The 22,939-nt window shown below is 34.0% G+C and overlaps 1 protein-coding gene across 4 annotated transcripts in view; it reads right to left on the bottom strand.

The window, feature by feature from the left end:
* The window catches only part of LOC148945209 (cadherin-99C-like), an 80,189-nt gene that overhangs the window by 5,786 nt on the left and 51,464 nt on the right, over positions 1 to 22,939 (bottom strand). Inside the window, exons 13-17 of one of the 4 annotated variants that reach the window (XM_089099229.1) lie at positions 18,035 to 18,300; positions 12,684 to 12,917; positions 10,027 to 10,132; positions 2,944 to 3,028; positions 324 to 504 (exon numbers count right to left, since the gene is read on the bottom strand). In XM_089099229.1, coding sequence (XP_088955355.1) covers positions 324 to 504; positions 2,944 to 3,028; positions 10,027 to 10,132; positions 12,684 to 12,917; positions 18,035 to 18,300 — 872 coding nt within the window. Of the gene's footprint in view, positions 1 to 323; positions 505 to 2,922; positions 3,029 to 10,026; positions 10,133 to 12,683; positions 12,918 to 18,034; positions 18,301 to 22,939 lie in introns of all 4 variants that reach the window. The other 3 variants (XM_089099230.1, XM_089099227.1, XM_089099228.1) reach the window with 3 other exon arrangements.

Raw genomic sequence — 22,939 nt, 5'->3', positions numbered from 1 at the left:
TAATTTTGTTTTGAAATTCAACTTTCGTGATTAAAGCTTTATCGGCTTTACATTTTCATTTATTTTAAGTCCAATTGGTTAATCGTGCTTGGCGCACCGGCTTTTTCTAGTTTATGCAGGAATATTTCACTAAAATACAAATTATTGAAAGTTGTCGTTTTTTCAACTATAAAATCATTATTTGTTTTTTTTAGTTCCATTTTACAAATTAATAGAATATAATTATTCTTTTGTTGCGAAGATTTCCTGTCACAAAGCATGAAATTCATTGTTTCATATGTAGGCGAATTAAAACAATTACGAAATAAAATTACTTTACTCACGGGTCTAAAAACAAGGGATTTGTCGTTGGTATAGGACTTTCTATTATACTGTAGTTATTATCCCTTTGCTCAATTGAATGGTTGCATATAGATTGACCATAATTATTTGCTTGGTGTCTAGGCATGCTAGAAGTCCTGGTAGTTACTGTTTCACTCAATACACTTGGAGGCCGCTTCAGATCTAAAAATAAAATGTAAAATAGAAATATTTATATAAAATTTCATTTATGATGGAGAAATAATACATTAATGCTAATATCGTGCACTAAATTAATAGTATAATCTGGTATATTGCACCACCCTAAATTTTTTTATTTTATTGCAAGCAACTAATCCACCATACAGAGAGGGACTGGTTATTTAGCATATTCAAGACTTACAGTACAATACATTTAAGATTTGGACCAAGAAGAAGCACATAACAATGATAGAACTGCAACAAAATGATAGAAGTACAACGCACAATCTAACTTTTTAGAACTAAGTTTGAACCAAGTGTAGTTGTTAAAATTTTCCGTCTATGTATATTTCATGTATCTCTGGGATAGGCGTATTTGTTGGTTTGACTTTAGTGAATTAATGCGATCAAAATAAATAAATTAAGATCATCAAGCAAGCGCACTTGTACTATGTATAAGAGGCGACAGTTGTCAACGCTCATTTACATCTGGCTTCAGTGGTCACAAAACGATCTAAAAGGATGCATCTTGCAGACAACTCTCCAACTAAAATTCCATTAAACTTGCGAAGTCTCCTAATTTTCCTTAATTAGATGAAATAAATAGGAACTTCAGCCACCATATCAAACTTGTATTCCTCCATTAAATGTAACAAAGAGGGTAGTAAGCTTATATAAGTTTGCCGCATTTTGACAGGGAAAGATAAGAATTAGAACCTTCTAGAGCCACAGACAGTTTAGTGTCTAGTAAATACTTAGAAAATTTTGGAAAATTGGATAACTGATATAATTTGTCTGCATTGATATCAGATATAAGCTCAAATTTCTCTGTGGAACGTTATCACTCAGTATTTTGTTTATTTTCAACAATAATTCAAATCCAAATTTAGCCTGGAAAGCTTTAGAAAATCTTGACATCCTAGTCAACTTCAAGCTCATAGGCCTACTGGTTACATATTGATACTTTTATTGTCCTCCCTACCTTTAAAAGTGTCTAAAAAAAAAACAATTATACAGCAATCATTCTAGGTGAAATAAAAAATCGATAAATCCTAGATAGTCCTGGTGATTCTACTGGCGGTGTAACTGGCGCAAGCAGTGACTAGCGCCAGTTTCTTCTTTTATAAGTTTCTCATCCTCTATGATTGCAGCCTAATTGAACTACACATGATAAGGCCTTCTAGAGATCATGAGCAAAACATATCGGATCTATGTAACAATTTGGTCTCCTTTGTTCCTGAAATACACAAATCTGCTCAACTATTTCTTGCTCAAGCCTTGAAACCAGTATTTTTCGCTAAATTTTTATAGATTTTTAAGGGTATATCCAAATAATTCATGAATATATTCCCTACGACAGGCCGTATTAAGACACAGTTTCTTAGATTTTTATGAGCTCATGTTATATGATATTAAGGCAAGACAAACTATAAGCATATTACTTCAAACTAACGAACTTCAGGCCTGGTGCCACAGTCCCCTTCACATTTAGGTTAACACTGAATTTGAAATTGAAAACAGACAGAAACAAAATTTAAACATAAAAAAAAAAAAATAAAAGTAAAGAAGGATATTATGACTTAAAAACGAATAGGAACAATCAGGCTGTTGTCCCACTCTTTATGCTAAGGCTTCAACGTTTCATATGTATTGATAAGTTTTTTAAATACAGCATGAATTTAACTTTACATCATTACTTTTTAAAGATCTTTCTCTTGAGACACGTTAATAAGGAGGCTGTCGTTTCCTTGACCTCTCACTCTTTGTGCTAAGTTTAAACTTTTATTAAATATTTCGATTGTATTCATTCGCTAAAGTTTATTTTCTTCCATTCAACTGAAGAAGAGTTATTCAGTTTGTCTAGATCAATATAAACTGTAATAATAATAGTTGTCACAGCTGTGGCTTCGTGGAGGTTTCACTTGATGGAACGGCAGCCTTCCTCTCTCTTACTTAGAGCATCTGAAGTTCATTTCAAGTTTAATGTCACTTTATTCTTTCATGTGAAAAATAAATTTTTTGTTTTTCAATTTAGTAGCTATTACCGTACAATACAGTCCAAATTACCACGTTCCACAATGAGCATTTTGTAATGTACTGCATAAGTTTCAAAATGATAGATACACGTTAAAACGTTTGAATTAAATACAAAAGGAGTGGGTTGTATCTGTCCGATTAATTATTTTTCTTCTACTACTGATTAGCAGCTAACACATTATAAAGCCCCTAGATTCTAAGGTTTAGAGAATTTTTATCATTCATTTAGTTTTACTGAGTCAGCATTGGATGGATATTTGCCTAGTTTTACTGGGCTCAGTCCAACAAATAAAATGTTTTAGAAGTTTAGACATCCCAACCAAGTTATAAACTAATGTTCATGTGCCCCATCCGTGATTAATTCATCAATAATCAAATGTTTACCATATACGCTTTTTCTCTTACTAATAAATTGTCTATGAGCAACCAAACCAGGCTGAAGATCATCTGATCTATCTGAGTCATCACTGTTCACACTCATCTCCATTACCTGAAAGATGAAAGCAATTGTTGGTTATTTATCATCTCAGAAACTTTCGTCTAGAATACAAAATCTGAATCCTATGTCGCTGTCACTGAGAGTATACTTAATATTGTAACTAAAAGTAAACGGTTTTGAATTCTTACATTTTGCTACTATAAATATAACCTAGGCTACCATAAATAAAGCCTAGGCTAACCATGATATTTCGAATGAAATATAGTTTTTTAAGGATGAAACAAGGATATATACTTTATTTCCAATCTTAAATTAAATTGTCCGAAGGCATTACCCCGACAACCTTAAGACAAGAATCAAGGACAAAACTTGACTTATCAACTTATTATCAACATATATCTCTTCATAGCCATTTATACTCAAAAAGTACAAATTTCGATATAATTTTTTTTTATCTCAGTGATATCTGAGCCCCTACCCCCTCCAACTGACAGAACTGAAGGTAGTAAATCTCATCAAAGTTTACCCAACACAAGCAGGATCGAAGAAATTCATAGTTTTTCTAAACTTTTATTTGCATCATACCTAACACAAGGAGGGGTAAAAATTTCTTCACTGGGATTAATCCTTCCTTCTAGATAAGTTAAGAAAATGAGTCATGTGCTATACTTTCCGTACTTTCGATCCCATTCCTCCCTAAAAAAATCTTATAGTTTGGGCAATAAAACTCTTTAGCAATTGGGTTTTCTAATATACTTTTCTTGGACTTTCAAAATTAATGCTCGAGACACAGTATTTGGCGCAGCACGTGATTTAAATTAACAATACTTGTTTTTTTTCATATTTTATAGAAAATAAGTAAAAAGTAAATGGGACTATCCAAATATTAAAAATAATTTTTATCTTAGGTGTCTATAACTTTTAATATTGTCGGTAATTACTAGTTTTAGTATCAGGAACTTACTTAGAGTAAAAATCTTCCTCTAGACCTACAGATTAGCAAAAGAAGAACAATAGTTCTTGTCAGTCCATGCAACACACTTTAGTAACAACTGTTACCTCAAACCTTGCCAGATATAGTTATTAGCTCAATGAAGGTAAAGTTAGCATTTCATTATATTTATCGAATTTTATAGAACTATCCCTTTACTACTGTTAATCCTGCTAAAACTAACTGCAGCATAGAGCCACTTAAGGCACACACAGTTTCGCAAGATACTGGTCAACCCCAATCTGCTCAAAGCTTTACTCTTTACCCCCCTCTCGTGAACTTCCAGTTTCCCTTAAATAATTCCGTATGACCTCTTCCCGCATCATTTGTGGACGATCTGATTCATCTTTACGAATGATACTACACAGGCAAGTAAAGCTATCTACTTGATCGATCTTCTCCTTACCCAGCATCACCTCATGAGCTTTATTTATTCCTAGTCCAAGCCATTTAGTCCTTTTAATATTCATTTTCAAACCCACTTTTGCGCCCTGAAGTCTCAAAACTTCAAAAAATTTATTATTTTGCAACATTTGTTATTTTATATTTTTTATCATTTTACAACATTGTTCTCGTACCTAACACTAATAATTTTTACCATACAAGGATATGTATGTATACCATACAAGGATAGGACCATCACTAAATCAATTCCATCGGCTGAATTAAATATCGGTTCGTAATTTATAAAACTGAGGACTAAAGAAATCTAATGATTCAGACACTTCTCAATAAAACAGTTCGGGGTTTAATAGTCGAACAGACTACCTATCTAAGCTGCTGCACCGAATAGGATCCCAGAACCAACATCGAGGTCGCAAACTCTTTTGTCGATTTGAGCTCTCAAAAAGAATTATGCTGTTATCCCTAAGGTAACTTGCTCTGTATTCATCTAAGGATCAATGGTCATTTATTGATGTATGTATGTTCTCGAGTGTTTCGTCTCCTCTCGACGTCGCCCCACCCACCCCGCATTTTAGTTCACCAAAGGAAACACCGTGATATAACATATCAAGAGTTACATATCTCGTGGGTATTATCGTCCTCAAAGAGAATTTAAGATTTTTCTATTCATGAGTCTCTACAAGCTCGTAAAGTAGACAGGTTGCCTCTCGTCAGACCATTCATTCCAGCCTCAAGTCAACAGGCTAATGATTATGCGACGTTCGCAGGGTGAGTGTACCACAGCCCTTTAATTAATCAGTGGGCAGGCCCGACCTCCTAAAATTAGGAGGCGATGTCTTTGTTAAACAGGCGGAGGCAAGTTTTGCCGAATTCCTTCCAAAATTCTTAGAGTAAGTTTTATTACATTTTTGTACTTATACTAATTTTATCATTATGACTGCTGGATGTTAATAATAAGCACCGGCTAGTTTCATTACTGTAACTGTAAGTAAGGAGCGACCCGGCTCAATGGTAACCGAAACTCTAAAAAACAGAATTTTGATACCAATAGATACATCAAAAGAATCAGATTTTAATTTTGATTTCAAATATATAAGTTTCATCAAGTTTAGTCTTACCCATTAAAAGTTACGAGCCTGAGAAAATTTGGCTGATTTTCGAAAAAAGGAGGAAAGTCCCCCTAAAAGCTATAGAACCTTAATGAGAATCACACCATCATATTCAGCATATCAAAGAACCCTATTGTAGAGGTTCCAAGCTCCTATCTACAAAAATGTGGAATTTTCTTTTTTTCACCTGAAGAAAGATCACGAATGCGTTTTTATTTGTTTTTTTTGTTTTTTTTTACAGGGGTGATTGTATCGACCCAGTGGTCCTAGAATATCGTGGGAGGGCTCATTGGAACAAAAAATTAAAAGTTTTAGTGCCCTGTTTAATTGACCAAAAAAATGGAGGGCAACTAGCCCCCTCCCACGCTAATTTTTTTCTCAAAGTCACCCGATCAAAATTTTGAGATAGCCATTTTGTTCAGCATGTTCTAAAATATTATAACTATGTCTTTTAGGATGACTTAATCCCTCAAAACCCCCAGGGGGAGGGCTGAAAGTTATGAAGTTTACCCAATGTTAACATATAGTATTGGTTATTGGGAAGTATACAGAAGGTTTCAGGGGGAATTTTTTCTGGTAGTGGGGGGTGGGGGTGGGTCGAGGGTTATATGGGAGGATCTTTCCATGAAGGAAGTTTTCATGGGGGAAGGGATTTTGCTATGAAGGGGGCGCCGGATTTCCCATCGTTATTTAAAAAAAAAAAATCAGAAATTAAATATAAAAAAACCAGTTTTTCAACTGAAAGTAAGGAGCAACATTAAAACTTAAAACGAACAAAAAAATACTAGCTATATGATTGGGTTCACCTTTTAGTCAATGCCTCGCTCTTTAAGCCAAAGATTTTTTAGTACTTTCATAAGAGCTATTTATTTTACTTAATGGCCTTTGTGATTAAAGGGTAATTTTTAAAGAACTGGAACAAAATTCAAACTTTAGCTTAAAGAGCAAGGTAATGACTAGGGGGCGAACCCCCTAATGTACGTAATAAAAATCTATGACTTATAAGTTTATTACGTAAGTTAATTCGTAAGTTACATATATTTATTACTAATAAAAACGTCCGTAAATAAAATTCAACAAGTTTCGAGAAAGCAATTTAACCAAATAAAAGTAAAATTAATGTGAAGATTTCGTTTTAATTATTCATGCACGGTGAGCCAAAATCAAAACCAGCATTAATTAAAAAACGTTCACAAATGAAATAAAAAAAAACAAGTTTTTTAACTGAATGTAAGGAACGACATTAAAACTTAAAACGAACAGAAATTATTCCGTATATGAAAGGGGCTGTCCCCTCCTCAATCCCTCGCTCTTTACGCTAAAGTTTGACTTTCTCACAACTCAATTTTTTTTAAACAATAAAATTTTGTTTTATTTGCAATTTTTTTTAATTAACTTTTAACGAAATTCACACCATCAGATTCAGCTTATCAACGAACATTATTAAAGAAGCTTCAAATTCCTATCTGCAAAAATGTGGAAGTTTGCATTTTTAATTAACTTTAACGAAAATTATACCATCACATTCAGCTTATCAGAGAACCCTGTTAAAGAAGTTTCACGCTCCTATCTGCAAAAAGGTGGAAATTTGCATTTTTTGCTTGAAGAAAGATCACGATGCGTGCCCTCCAATAAATAGAGGTCAACTAGGCCCCTTCCCACACTCATTTTTTTCTCAAAGTCACCCGATTAAAATTTTGAGATAGCCATTTTGTTCAGCATAGTCGAAAATCTAATAAATATGTCTTTTACGATGACTTAATCCCCACAGTTCCAAGAGGAAGGGCTGCAAGATATGAACTTTGCCCATTGCTTACATATTGTTTGGGTTCTTGGGAAATATACAGACATTTTCAGGAAAGATTTTTTTCTGGTGGGGGGGGGGGGCGGGAGGAGGGGGTTACTCGGGAGAATCTTTCCGTAGAGGATGTTTTTTTGGGGTTAGTGACATTTCTATGAAGGGGGTGCCGGTTTTCACAGCATTATTTAAAAAAACGAACAGAAATTAAATTAAAAAAAACCAATCTTCATAAATTGAAAGTAAGATGGCACATAAGAATTTAAAACAAAAAGAAATTATAACACATATAAGGTGGTTCTGCCACAAGTCTCAACGTCATTGTTTACACTACAGTTTTTTTTAGTGCTTTCAAAAGAGCTATCTATTCTAATTAAACGGCTTTGTGATTCCGGGGTTTGTGAATTAAATTTTTTTTTTAGTTTTAACGTAAAGAGCGTGGTATTGACTAAGGGGAGAACCCCCTCATATACGTAATAACATATACGTAATTAAAAAAAAACAATAAAAAAAAACAAGCGATACGGCTCAAAAGTAATCGAAACTTTTAAAAACGGAATTTGATGTCAATAAATGTATCAAAAGAATGTGCTTATAGTGCTGATTCTAAATATATAAAGTTTATTAAGTTTAGTATTACTCATCAAAGGCTACGAGCCTGAGAGAATTTACCTGATTTTTTAAAGAGGGAGGAAACATCCCCTAAAGTGAAAGAAGTTTAATGAAAATTCTTATTCAGCGTATCACAAAACCCTATTACATAGGCTTCAAGCTCATATCTGCAAAAATCTGCAACTATATCTACAACGTATTTTTTGCCACAAGAAAAATATACGAATATACAAATTCGTTATGTAAGCTAATTTATAAATTACGTCAGAACCAAATTTAGAGACAGCCATTTAGCAAAAGAAGAGTAAATTTTGTATGCAAATTTTGTTTACTTATTCAAGGACAGTGAGCCAAAATAAAAGCTGCATTAACTAAAAAACGATCAGAAATTAAATAAAAAAAACCAAGTTTTTTAAACTGAAAGTAAGGAGCGACATTAAAACTTAAAACGAACAGAAATTATTCCGTATATAAAAGGGGCTGTCCCCTCCTCAACGCGTCGCTCTTTACGCAAAAGTTTGACTCTGTCTCACAACTTTATTTTTTAAAACAATAAAAAAATTAGCGTAAAGAGCGAGGCGTTGAGGAGGGGACAGCCCATTTCATATACGGAATAATTTCTGCTCGTTTTAAGTTTTAATGTCGCTCCTTACTTTCAGTTAAAAAAACTTGTTTTTTTTTTTATTTAATTATGAATCTAAGAGTGAAAATTTTGTTGACATATCCACTTCCCTTCCTAAGGCCATGCTGTTCTCTTCCTTAAATTTCATCAACTACATCTCTTAGTCTAATAAGTATCGTCATCCTAAGTAATTTGCTTCCTACGGAAACCAACTAAGTGCCTCTATAGTTACCACACTCACTCTTATCATCTTTCTTCTAAAGGAATTTAATTAAGGATTTCCAAAAATTCACTAAGTAATTCCCCTCTTTGAAATATTATATTCATAATTGTCAGTAATTTTTCTCTAATTTCCCAATCACCCTATTTCAGAAACTCATTAGCCGCATTATCTTTCCCTGAGGCTTTATTATTTTTAATCCTTCAAGTACTGTTTCTAACTCCTTTCGCAAAATAAATCTTCCTTCACTTCTACATTGTCAAAAAAATGTCACTCCTATCTGTGATTTTCTACAACTTTATCACTGTTCAACATAGTCTCAAAATGTTCTGCCGTTGACTCTTTAGCACTATTCTTATCAGTAATTGAGGCCCCATTCCTATCTTTAACAGGAACAAGTCTAGACAGACTACTTCCTCTGAATTTTCTATCCTGCCAATAGAATATTTCACTAATATACCATCTGGCTGCATCTTCTAGATCCTTGGCTATTCTATCCCTGGCCTCCATTTCACAACTTCTTAATTCATACTTTAATGCCCTCTCTACTTCCCTTCATTTCCTCTTGCTAAAAAAATTCCTGTATAAGCCTTTCCTCTTTTCTACCAAGCTTAAAACGTTTTCGCTAATATTCCTAGCTGCGTTTTTAACTTTCCTCCCTCATGTACCTTCTCCTACTTGAGAAACTATTTTCCTCGGATTATTCCATTTATCCTTTACATTGTCAAGTTTTAAACTCTCCAGATTCGTGTCTAACTGTTCCTGGAATGTTCCTCTCAAAGTCTGATCCTTGAGTCTAAATGTCACAGCTTTCCAGAAAGTGGTTACCCTTCATAAATTTCTGCTTTAGATTAAATTTAGACAATACTAGATGGTCCTTCAAGTCTTCGATTTACAATATAATATTTATCCTTTATCCTATATATCATTTTTTTTATCCTTTATCCTACATATTTATCCAATATATGGTGCTACTCTCATTAACTAGGGGTAAACGTTATATAACGTCACTCGATCATTTAAGAGCTGAAAAATTATTGCTTGGGTTGAGAGTTACGGATTCCTACCATTTATATAGGTAGAGGCACTGGTAAGATAAAGAGTTACAAATATTGCATAATGTTATATAATACATCTTACTACAATTATAAGCTTACAAATTATCGGTAGAAAAATGGTGCCTTTTCTGTTTCACTATTTGGTATTGATTATGTCTATCAATCTATCTATTATAACTGCTGCACACAATAACTTAGTGCAAAAATTCATGCATGCCAATATACAGAAACTACCTGAACCTCGTAAGGTTTTGGGTTGAATTCGCTTGACGTTGTGACTCCTGTAAACGTTGGCACGAAGTATACTGGTGGTGGACGATGGTCCCTTTTCTTCTTGTACCTGATTTTAAGAAAATTTCTTTTTTAGACGAATTAAGAACTTAAAATGTCCAGGATGTTAAAAATTGTAGACTGTGCAACTAAATATTTGCGTGTTTTTTAGGCCTTTTATTATGGTGAACTCGTTCTTTCTCATTTCTCTCTTAACGAATCCTTACTGCTTGTATTTTATATGCTAATCCAGCGTTTCCCAAATTATGGGCAGTAGAAGAAATTCGAAAGGTCACAAAGAAGAAATTATAGAAATAAATAATTTTTGTTAACGTATTATCTTTACGAAAACTTTGTAAAAATTTGTCAAGCTCTAAACTACATAAAATCCCTTCCATCAGATAAAATATTTTTTTTTTACCAAACCATGCAAGGAAATGGGGAGTGGTCATAGCCACCTCTTTCTGTATTGCAAATAACGATGACGCTCAAAAGAAAATATTTTAAAAACGTCTTTTCGAGCTAAAAGACAGGGAGTTGTTGTTTCTGAATGAGCACCCACTGTGTTATTTCTGAATGAGTATCAGAAAGACTTACTGTGACATTAAAAAAAGGTGACGCAACAGGAAACACGACTCTACAAAATTTTTTAAAACTTTGAAAACGTTACATAAATTCATTGTAATCCATCAAAACTGTAATAACGGAGATTCACATCTATAAAATATTATCAATCTTAATTCAACAACATCTTTCCGAGCTCAAAATACTTTCTAGGACTATTTTCGAGAATTTCCTTCAAATAATATGAGGACTAAAGATTCTTTCTCCGTCAAAAGTAGCGAATTGTTGAATCTTAGCAACCAAGCAGTCATCAAACTTGAATTAAATTTCTTGTGACACTGACTTAAAAAACGTTTGAAACTGTGACCATCTAACCAAGTTTTGGTCGAGCATTCCAAACGAGAATCTAAATGTAAACAAAAATTTGATAACTTTTGAACGGCTTTTATCACTATTTATAGGGGTGAAGCTGACTTCTCAGCTTTAGTGTACTATATGTTCAGTGGTCTATCTTCAGGTAATAAGTAGCAAACCAGATTGGATGTTAAATCCAATTTCAGACAGTGTTTAAATAACGCGTTGAAAGAAGCTGTCCAGTGCCAAAAATTTGCTAGTATATACCGTGCCAGGAACATGAGTCTAATTATCGGTTCACTTGCAGTAGAAAATTTTGAAAATAAATATCAGGAGATTCAATGAGAAAACTTGAACCAGAACAAACGCGTTGTCAGAAAGGTGTATGGGTTTGATCAAATCTCTTGCCAACGGCACATTATAGAAAGCCAGCTATTGCCCAAAATGCGTTATATTGTACTGATTCAGGTTCATTAGTCGTTGTTTCGGCTCACATCCAAATTGTATATTGGAAAATAAATTACGGTAAATTTCATGTGAGAACTTGAAACTGCAGAAAAGTGGCGTCAGAATGGAATTAGGAATTGACAACAATTAATTCCAATGGTACATTTACGAAATATTTCTAGTGCTAGAATTGTGTTATAATGTACCGTTCGACAGACGTTAGTCGAAATTTTGGTTCAATAATAGAAGGTAATTTCGAAAATAAATTACAGGAGATTTCATAAGAGTACTTAAAAAATAAGAAAAAAACTAAAATAAGAAATAAAGCTAAGCAGGAAATGTTCGAAGGAACCCCTAAGCGTTTAAATTCACTATTTAAATATAACAATCAGAAATTATTTATATTTTCAATATTGTTTTTTCTTTTTTTTTGGGGGGGGGGGGGGGGGCAGAAAAAACAATATCTAACAGGAATAGCTGACAAAAAAAAAAAAAAAGTTCAAAAGAATTTTTTTTATACATTCAGAATAGTAAAATAGCCAACAGTTCATCTTGCTCCTATATCTTTCTCGTATAAACAAAGTTTCTCATAGATGAATGAAGTTCTCATTTTGTTAGCTTCCATAATATAACAAGTGGCGTAATACTCAAGAGCTAAACTATTTAACTTCTTTTCTTTTTTTTTCCTGAGCACGCATAGTGATGCCACTTAAGGGGGAGAGGGGACAGGCTCCCTAAGATTTGTAAAAGTACCTTTATTGGCATTTCATTTAAAAATGATTGTTTTTCAATTTTGACTATAAAATATAAAACTAATGTGCCTCACCCCCTAGATTTTGAAAAATACAGTTTTTGCTTCTCCCCTAACTTCCGCGAAATTGGGAATAAAAATTTGGGAATTGGGAATTAAGTATTATCTTAAAAGGATTAGTGACACAAAATTAAGCTAAACATGGTTCATACAATACAAAAGAAACAAAAAAAAATTAAATTTATTTCTCTACATCGGAGATTACCGATTAGGGGTATACAAACTCCGTGAGGAGTGTACACTCCAAATTTTAAGAAAGGATTTTGATACATTTTCTTAATACAGCAGGCCAACATTATTGTATTTCAGAAAATATTTTAGCCAACTCTAAAGGTATGGAATATCGTGTTAAATATTCAAAAGAAGACACGTTAAAAAGTTGAGATCCACTAATCTAGGAGAATTTAAAAAGTAAAGCCTCAAAAGAAAACTAAATAAAACATACTTAGACCAGTTACAGCAGACATAAACTGAGGAAAACAATCCAGCTAGAATGACAACTGCACAGAGAGCGACAAGTGCCAATGGTAATCCATTCCAACCTATAATGCTGGAACTTAAAGAATGACCAGAAGTTTGTGTGGAATCCAAAGGACCTCGAATGTCCTGCATTTCAAGAGATAGGTATGTAGCAATATAATTTGAGATCTGTGTGCGAGCAGTATCACTAAAGAGCCCACTGAAAGACAAAATTTCAGATATGAACTTGATTTAAGAAAAAAAACCCCATAAAATTACAATATTAAATGTGTGCAACAGAGACTTCAGTATGAAAGTTGGCCAAGCCCATTTTCTAAAGTTTTAAAAACATTATTACTCCAACGTAGCTGCAACTTTAAACTTCTTTGGTGTATGCAAAAGCGTATTCGTTTTTCAAAAACATATTCAAAAACGTATTAATTTTAAGTACTAAACACTGAAATTGGCCTCAAATTCCTCAGTTTGTTTTTATTTGCGTCGTTATTCTTTGAAATAACATATTTTCGACGGTTGTTTACATTTAAAACTAGTTTGTTTTTGCTTTTTCTTTTTATAAGTTCAACTAATTCGACCAAATTCTACTAGATCTTGCTCTTTTTTATTCAGATTGATGTTTAAAACGATACTTTGGGTTCTTTTTGACAAAAATGTTTTTGTATCTGACTGAATTTTTATATATTACCCTCAGTCCCCAAGCTATCTTAAAAAACAACTGAACATTGACTTTTTAATAGTTTTTATGTTAAACCTTTAAACATATGTACTAAATACGTGACATCCAGACATGCGAAATATCAAATCATTCATGTCCTAGGAATTAGTCAAATACGAGCCATAAGTTTAATATGAGTAATTTAATGTTTACCAATGTCTTACATCAACTAAATTATTGACAAAGATGACTATGATGAAAATAATGAATTAGGCTGTTCTTCATAGTTGTTTTCACTGCTCATCAAAGTTTTTTCTCGCACAGTGTTTCTGTTTGGATGGCTATAGGTTGAATTAAAAAAAACAAAAAAAAACAAGTTTTTTCGACTGAAAGCAAGGAGCAACATTAAAACTTAAAACGAACAGAAATTATTCCTTATATGAAAGGGGCCGTTCCCTCCTCAACACCTCGCTCTTTACGCTAAAGTTTTTCATTGTTTTAAAAAATAAAGTTGTGAGACAGAGTCAAACTTTAGCGTAAAGAGCGAGGCATTGAGGAGGGGACAGTCCCTTTCCAGGGGCGTCATTTATGGAGAGGGCTGGTTGGGGCTATAGCCCAACCCTAATTTTAGGAGGGGCCCCAAATTAGCTGTCAAAATTTTTGTCAATTTGATTTGAACTCTGAAAAAATAAATTGTGTAAAAAAGTGTTCTCAAATAAAATAAATCCGTTTTTAATATAGCTGTACTTCACAACAATATACAGTGGTTATCATTCCTAAACATATTTGTTTATTATTCCTATTTTGTATATTGCAACACATTTTTATTGCTTTGTTGCTATAGCCACGGAGACCAAATTTAATTTCAATCAAGTAATTGACCCAGGATCTATAATAACATAATATATGTTGGTTACATGATTCTGGAGTAGTGGTCCCCTCTACAAGGCTTTATCCAGGGGGGGGGGGGGCGTTTTGAACTCCCCCCCCCCCAAATGTTTGTATGACTTTTAAAAACATAATAAAAATTAATAAACAAATTTTTTATGTGTTTTTTTTTGTGTAACCCCTACCCCTGAAAAGGAATCCTTGTTTAAAACACCCTCCAAAAAAAATCCTCGATAGAGCCCTGCCCCTCTATATATATATATATGTATTATGTACTCTATATTTCTTTGAGTCTGTTTGTGAATCTGTTCTGACTCATTTCTGAGTCGTTTGTGACTCAGGTCTTCTCTGTTCCTGGACTTTGTAAACAGAACTCTATTTTTTATAACAGCAGACTTTTTGCACTCCTAGCAGCCATAGATGTATAATTGTTAATAGACACCACATCATATGGGATTTTGCAAGTTCTTTGTGCTTTTTCTTCTTTGCCTCCAGTCAACACGTTAAATTTTGAATTTGGTTTCATTCAAAATGGTTATTTCCTAAATTTTGTTTCTGGAATTGTCTGGAAATTTATTATCTTGAATTTTGAAAAAAAAAAAAATAAAAGTGCAAATATAAAAGGGCAATTCAAACAATCATTACAAATCTTGAAGGACGGTACTTAATCTCACACACCGAAGATCATAACAAAACAAGAATATGAAAATGGAATGGATTTGTTAATGAGAGAGTCAAAAAGAAATTTTACCAACAATCAAAGACCAAATATTTTGATTTCACAAACGAAAGATTTTATCAACAGGAGGGGAGTTTAGCTTGAACCAACTTATAAAAATGGTGAAAAAAACATAAAAAATGAGAGCTATACCAGAAAACCCTGAGCAATGAAAGAAAAACTCAGACCTAAAAATTGATGTTAATTCAAGAAATTCTATGATGGGGGGAGGGGGATTTACTGTTCAGCATCCAGAAGGAGGTAAAATTTTTGTTGATTTTTATTTTTCTTTGAAAATACCAAAGCAGTGTCATTAGTGGCCACTTTTCAGGTGGGCAAGCCTGTACTATAGAGATTTTACCGCATACCATTTATATTAACTGCCATGATCATTGCCTGAACCTTGTGTTGAAGGACTTCATTCAGAACTAGAGATGAATGGCATCTTTCGTTTCCGCTCTTCCAGAGCTGTACCGTTTTAATTTAAACAGCAATACACGCTACCAACTGTTTGTTAATGCTCAAAAAGCCACCGGCATAACTGTTCTCCAGCTGGAAAAATCATCTACTACAGATGGGCATACTGAAATTGATTGGTAGCAAAGTACTGAATAGATGCAACTGTATTTTATCTGTTTTATCAATTACCAGAACATCTAGTGATGGGGAATTGGCAGCTCAGGCCCACGAACTTGCAACCAGACTTCATGCATTTGAAATTATATTTATACTCCATCTAGCGGAAAAATTTTCTGACATAGACTTTGTATGAGCAGCTGCGGGAGATAGAGCTAGTTCTCTCTAGAGCTACTGGTCTTATTGCAGGTACGTAAGATAAAATTATAGACATGCAAACTGATGATGGTTTTAATAAAATCTTTCATAAAGCAAAAGAATTTTCTTGTGAGTGCAGTCTCAGTGAAGACCTTTTGCAAAATTCTCAGAATTCTGATTCTTCGCGTAAAAGACCAAAGCATGCACAGAAGTAGCTTCCTGCTTATATGATTTTGTAACAATGTGGACTTTGGGAAAAAGCAATCTTGCTGAAGTGAAAGAATCAACTAAAAATGTTTTAAGAAGGGATCATTTTCTTGTGACGGATAGATTGTGCTCCAAGTCTGAAAGCTGCTTCATGAATGATGTTCCACTGTTAGAGTCAATCTCAGCAATAGTTGTTGATTTGCTGCACTATATCAATACTAGCCGACTAGGTAGTGCAGCAGCATCTAAAAACAATCTTTTATTGACACAACTCTGCTGGCCTTGCAAATGGATCTCGTAAGAAGATATATAGACTCATTAGCCAATAAGTCAAAAGATTTCTTTGAACTTCACGATTGTCTGAAGGCAATATGCAAATCTTCATTACTCTGTCTATCACAATGGCTAGTAACGAAAGATTCATTTCTACACTAGGCCTGAGTAAAACCTATTTAAGATCAACAATCGGCGACAAAAGGCTCAGTGATCTGATGTTGATATTTAGTAAAAAAGCTCTTGTGAAATCATTGGATTTCAATGCTATGGTTGATATTTTGGAAAAATGAGACCTTGACCGCTCCCAGTGTTGCAATAAAACTGCAAATTACTTTCCAACTTAAATTCTCTATGTATTCATTAAACACTTTTAAATTGCTTCATACTAATATTGCTTCATTGCTTATTACTCGATTTTGGGAGAGACCTGTGCTAACTACTGTGAAGAAATACTGATATTCAACATCTGTGAGCCAGACAGTTTAGGGGCCCACAGAGGTTCCTTAGTCCCTCCCCCCTTAGCTCATAATGAAATGACGCCACTGCCCCTTTCATATACGGAATAATTTCTGTTCGTTTTCAGTTTTAATGTCGCTCCTTACTTTCAGTTAAAACAAACTTTTTTTTTTATTTCTGAACGCTATTGAATTAATACAGCTTTGATTTTGGTTCACCGTACATGAATAATTAAAACAAAATTTGCATATTAACTTTACTTTGTTTTTGGCTAAATGGCTTTCTCGAAATTTTGTTCTGACGTAACTTACGAATTAACATACGTAACGAACTTCTATTTTCATATATTTTTAGTACTTATATTAGGGGATTCACCCCCTAGTCAATACCTCACTCTTTACGCTAAAGTTCAAATTTTGTTCCATTTAAGAACGACCCCTTCATCACAAAGGCCGTTAATTAGAATAAATAGCTCTGATGAAAGTAGAAAAAGACTTTAGCGTAAAAAACAAGGTAATGACTAGGGGGCAAACCCAATCATATACGTAAAAATGTCGTTTTAAGTTTTAATATTGCTCCTTACTTTCAGTTGAAAAAATTGTTTTTTATTTCATTTAATTTCTGATCATTTTTTTAAATAATGCTAGGAAATCCGGCACCCCCTTCATAGCAGTGTCCCTTACCCCATGGAAAGATCGTCCCACGTAACCCCCGACCACCCCCCCCCCCCAACTTCCAGAAAAAATACCCCCGGAAAACTTCTGTATATTTCCCAATAACCAATGCAATATGCTGGACCTGGCAACCCTCAGTTGAAGCGTCGTCTTCTACACATAAAATTGTCACTAATTGTCACATGTAATCACATTTGTTGCTATTTAAAATCTTTCGTGGCAAAACAGAATGTGCAAAAATGAATTTTAAAAGACAGTTGAGATTCCGACAACTAAGTTTCCGGGAAGATCCAATAGGGTAGGGCTCTATCAGTCTTCACTTTTAAATAAGAAGAAACGGAAAGGTTGGTCTAGAATTTAGTTCAAGGGTAGATAATTACCTTCCAAGACAATAAACTCTAAAAGATTCGGTAACCATTTTCTTCAAAACGGTTAAAAGGTTCCAAAACAATGGGTGACATATTCTGTGGAGTCCCAGGGGAAGACAGTGCAAACACTTGATTTAAAACCAAGGCTTCATTCATATATTTAATAGAAAGGTTGACATGCTACATCTTGTTAAAATAAGAGTTACACAAAGATTTCAATTTTTTTGCATGGCTATGGATGCCTGACTTCCTGTTTTGTTCTTAATTTACAAAGCATAAATTCAAATTAAAGATAAAGCTTACTTAACTATCTGTGGATTCTCTCTTGGAAGAATCCTGTCAAAATCTGAATCTATACAGTAAAAAATTATGTCAGTTGACTGGGAATTTTTTATAACTGTCCCAGAATCATCAAAAAACTCGTGCTCTTTAATAGCTGCTATTCTCACAGCCAGACCCAGTCGGGTCTGTAAGATTTCAAGTATTCGCTCCTTGTCCTCCTCTACTCGTTCTTTACGACTTCCTCGAATAACCATCACTAATTCTTGGTGGTTTTGTAGCACCCCAATCTTAAAAATAAACAAAATATCAGTTTCAAGCATTACAATTCATTCAAATTTTTCCACATTAAACTAATTTGCACCTCCTGAATTGATTTATTTTAGAAGTATATAACACACACTCAGACTAGTTCCAACTATCAATAAAATAAAGACTGGTTATAGGGTTCCTAACTAAACATTTTTTTTGCAAAATAGTTTTATCTAACAAAAAATAATTCGAGATTGTCACCGCATCGTACACCACATTTGATGAATAACGCATTAACATTGTCATAGTTTAATATAAATAAAGAAAAAACAAGTGTTTTTTTTTTAACTGAAAGCAAGGAGCAGCGTTAAACCTTAAAACGAACAGAAGAAAATCCGTATACAAGGGGGCTGCCACCTCCTCAGAATTCCAACCCCGCTGAAAATTTACTTCGGACAGTTCCCTCGGATTATCGCAATACGTAAAATTGATTCGGCAAAGAGAAAGTAAGACAAACAAAAATTATCAAACAGTTCGTGATAACGAACTGTAAGTAAGTAGCGCCCCGGCTCAATAGCGACCCGGCAAATATATAAGTTTCATCAAGTTTAGTCCTACCAATCAAAAGTTACGCGCCTGAGAAAATTTTCCTGATTTTCGAAAAAAGGGGGAAACACCTCCTAAAAGCTATGTAACCATATTGAAAATCACATCATCAGATTCAGCGTATGAAAGGACCCTACTCTAGAGGTTTCAAGCTCCTATCTGCAAAAATATGGAATTTGTATTTTTTGCCAGAAGAAAGATCACGGATGCGTGTTTATTTGTTGTTGTTTTTTGTTCTTTTTCCAGGGGTGATCGTATCGACCCAATGGCCCTTGAATATCGCGAGAGGGCTTATTCGAACAGAAATTAAAAGTTATAGTGCCTTTTTTAAGTGACCAAAAAAAATGGAGGGCAACTAGGCCTCCTCCCACGCTCATTTTTTCTCAAAGTCACCCAATTAAAATTTTGAGACAATGAATAAATGCAGGTTTTGATCTTGGCTCACAGTACATGAATAATTAAAACAAAATTTTCATATACTTATGAATTAACTTACGTAACGAACTTCTATATTCATATATTCTTAAAACGTATATTAGGGAATTCGCCCCCTAATCAATACCTTGCTCTTTAAGCTAAATTTTGAATTTTGTTCTTTAAAAATGACCCTTAATCACAAAGGCCGTTAATTAGAATAAATAGCTCTTATGAAAGTACTAAAACATCTTTGGCTTAAAGAGGGAGGTATTGACTAGGGGGTGAACCCAATCATATACGTAATATTTTCTGTTCGTTTTAATTTGTGATGTTGCTCCTTACTTTCAGTTGAAAATTTTTTTATTTTTATTTGATTTCTGGTCTTTTTTTTAAAGAATGCTGGGAAATCTGGCGCCCCCTTCATAGCAATATCCCTTCCCCCATGAAAGTTCCTTCATGGAAAGATCCTCTCACATAACCCCAACCCACCCCCTCCCCCCTTCCAGAAAAAATCCCCCCTGAAAAAGTCTTTATACTTCCCAATAACCAATACCATATGTTAACATTGGGTAAAGTTCATAACTTTCAGCCCTCCCCCCGAGGAGTTGGGGGAATTAAGTCATCCTTAAATACATAGTTATCATATTTTCGACCATGCTGAAAAAAAAGGCTCTCTCAAAATTTTGATCGGACAACTTTGTGAAAAAAATGTGCGTTGGAGGGGGCCTAGTTGCCCTCCATTTTTTTTGTCACTTAAAAAGGGCACTAGAACTTTTAATTTCCGTTCCAATGAGCCCATCCACGATATTCTAGGAGCACTGGGTTGATACGATCACCCCAGGGAAAAAAAACAAAACAAAAAAACAAATAAACACGCATCCGTGATCTTTCTTCTGGCAAAAAATGCAAAATTCCACATTTTTGCAGATAGGAGCTTGAAACCTCTACGGTAGGGTTCTCGGATACGCTGAATCTGATGATGTGAATTTCATTAAGGTTCTATGAATTTTAGCGCGTCTTTCCCCCTTTTTTGAAAATCAGGCAAATTTTCTCAGGCGCGTAACTTTCGATGGGTAGCACTAAACTTGATGAAAGTTATATATTTGAAATCAGCATTGAAATTTGATTCTTTTGATGTATCTATTGGTATCAAAAACCCGTTTTCTAGAGTTTCGGTTACCATTGAGCCGGGTCGCTCCTTACTTACAGTTCGTTACCACGAACTGTTTGATTCGAGGGGTGTGGTAGAGTCCCACTTGTGTGTGATAATTTTTGTTTGATTTAAGTTTGACACGTAGCTCATCGTAATTTCTTCTGGTTTTGTAATTATTTTCTTAATTCAAAATAGTTTTATTTTTAAGTCTGATATATCATACAAAGCTAATTTCTGTTCATTTTAAGACTGATGGTTCCTCGAGATGAAAATACCAGCAAAGATTATCTAATACTGGTTCATGATGGTATCTCATCGAATCGCTGTGAGCTATTAAAACAAAAAACAATTTTTTCGACTGAATGTAAGGAAAAAATTAAATAGGAAAAGAACAGAAACTATTCCGTACACGAGGGGGCTGCTCCCTTCTTAACCCCTCGCTCGTTACCCTGAAGTTTCTTAGGGCTTTAAAAAAGCTTCTTATTCCAATTCAACTGTCTTTTGTATTTCAGCTGTTGTTCTTAAAAATTTGGGACAAAAAGTGAAACAATAGCGTAAAGAGAGAGGGGTTGTGGAGGAGACAGCCCCTCTCATACACGGAATAAATCCCGTTTTTACTTAAGTTTTAATTTTGCTCCTTCATTTCAGTCGGAAAAACTTTTTTTTAAATTTAATTTCTGAGTGTTTTTCAAACCATGCCCAGGCCTAATCAAGATATGATACGGGCTACCGGTAAATCAACCCCTGATTCGTGTTTCCTTAATACCTTTAACTATTACCGAGATATTGCAGACATGCCATTTGGACAACCAGAATGCCTAAAATGTGTCTCCTGATCTACTTCAACGTCACATTTGACATCATGGTTGCAGCAGTAGCTGCAACCTAGTAAAGAGCGAACCACAGCCCATAGTAACCAAAAGTTGAAAAATGCGTTTTTTAAGAAACTGCCTAGTGAAAAAAATTGCCATCTTACACTGAATCAGGAATGCTCTTTACTATTCAAGATTTTTTTAACTAATAACAACAAACCCAGGCTAAAGAATACAAATTTGATTTAGAAAAATGTTTCAATCAAGGGCTACAGCTATGCAACGAGACGTACAACTCAGCCAAGCTTTTTTGTTTATCCTTGCGTTAAGCGGAAGTTGATTAATATGAGTCATTATCATATAAGTCACTATTTAGCTATGTTTCAAAAAGCATTATTTTCATTCATCCACAATTTTTTTAATCAAACATGCTACTTTCTGCCAATAACGTGTTTTAAAGCAAGCGAATATACCAAATCAACAACATTCTTCAAACTTATGAAACAAAACATCTCTGATGGATAGATTTTAGTTTCTCTAAGCACGAATAGAGTAAGCAATTTTGTAATTAGCCTAAAAACTACGGAATTGGTCTAGTGACTAAGCAGGGTACATTATTCAGTTTCATCAGAGGTTCTTAAACTTTTTATGCCATTAGCTGCTTTTCATACGAGACAGAGGCTTTGAACAAAATTATAAATTAATAATTTTTATATTTTTTTTTTGATAAATTACCAAAAATTGCGATCCAGTCGTGTAAATTGGAATACCGTCAGAACAAATAAAAAAAAGTAAAGTTCATATACTCCAAAATGTTTCCCACGAATCAATAGGGAGGTCGCACAAAGCTGAATTGGAACTTTCTTACTAGACACCTATTTATTTGAAAGCAAAATTATTTTTTGAAAAATATTAGTTTCTAGAGGATATTGGATCCTTTGAATCTTTTTACACGATCCAGTCGTGTAAATTGGAATACAGCCAGAAAAAAAATGTACACTCCAAAATTTTCCCATGAATCAACAGGGGGTTGCACAAAGCTGGCTTGAAACTTTCTTACTAGACTCCTATTTATTTGAAAACATAAATATTTTTTTTAAATATTAGTTTCTAGAGGATATTGGATCCTTTGAATCCTTTTACACGATCCAGTCGTGTACATTGGAATACAGCCAGAACAAAAAAAAAAAAAAAAAAAAAAAAAAAAAAAAAAAAAAAAGTTTGTACACTCCAAAATTTACCCATGAATCAACAGGGGGTCGCACAAAGCTGGCTTGTGCCAGCTTTGTGCACAAAGCTGGCACGCTTTTTTGTTTATCCTCAGCCAAGCTTTTTTGTTTATCCTTGCGTTAAGCGGAAGTTGATTAATATGAGTCATTATCATATAAGTCACTATTTAGCTATGTTTCAAAAAGCATTATTTTCATTCATCCACAATTTTTTTAATCAAACATGCTACTTTCTGCCAATAACGTGTTTTAAAGCAAGCGAATATACCAAATCAACAACATTCTTCAAACTTATGAAACAAAACATCTCTGATGGATAGATTTTAGTTTCTCTAAGCACGAATAGAGTAAGCAATTTTGTAATTAGCCTAAAAACTACGAAATTGGTCAAGTGACTAAGCAGGGTACATTATTCAGTTTCATCAGAGGTTCTTAAACTTTTTATGCCATTAGCTGCTTT

This window comes from Artemia sp. Qi Xiang Cuo, chromosome 13 (assembly GCF_049724085.1).
Source record: "Artemia sp. Qi Xiang Cuo chromosome 13, ASM4972408v1, whole genome shotgun sequence".
In the NCBI taxonomy this organism is placed as follows: Eukaryota; Metazoa; Arthropoda; class Branchiopoda; order Anostraca; family Artemiidae; genus Artemia; species Artemia sp. Qi Xiang Cuo.
The sequence above is the reverse complement of the archived record's forward strand: the minus strand, read 5'-3'. Positions and strand labels throughout refer to the sequence as shown.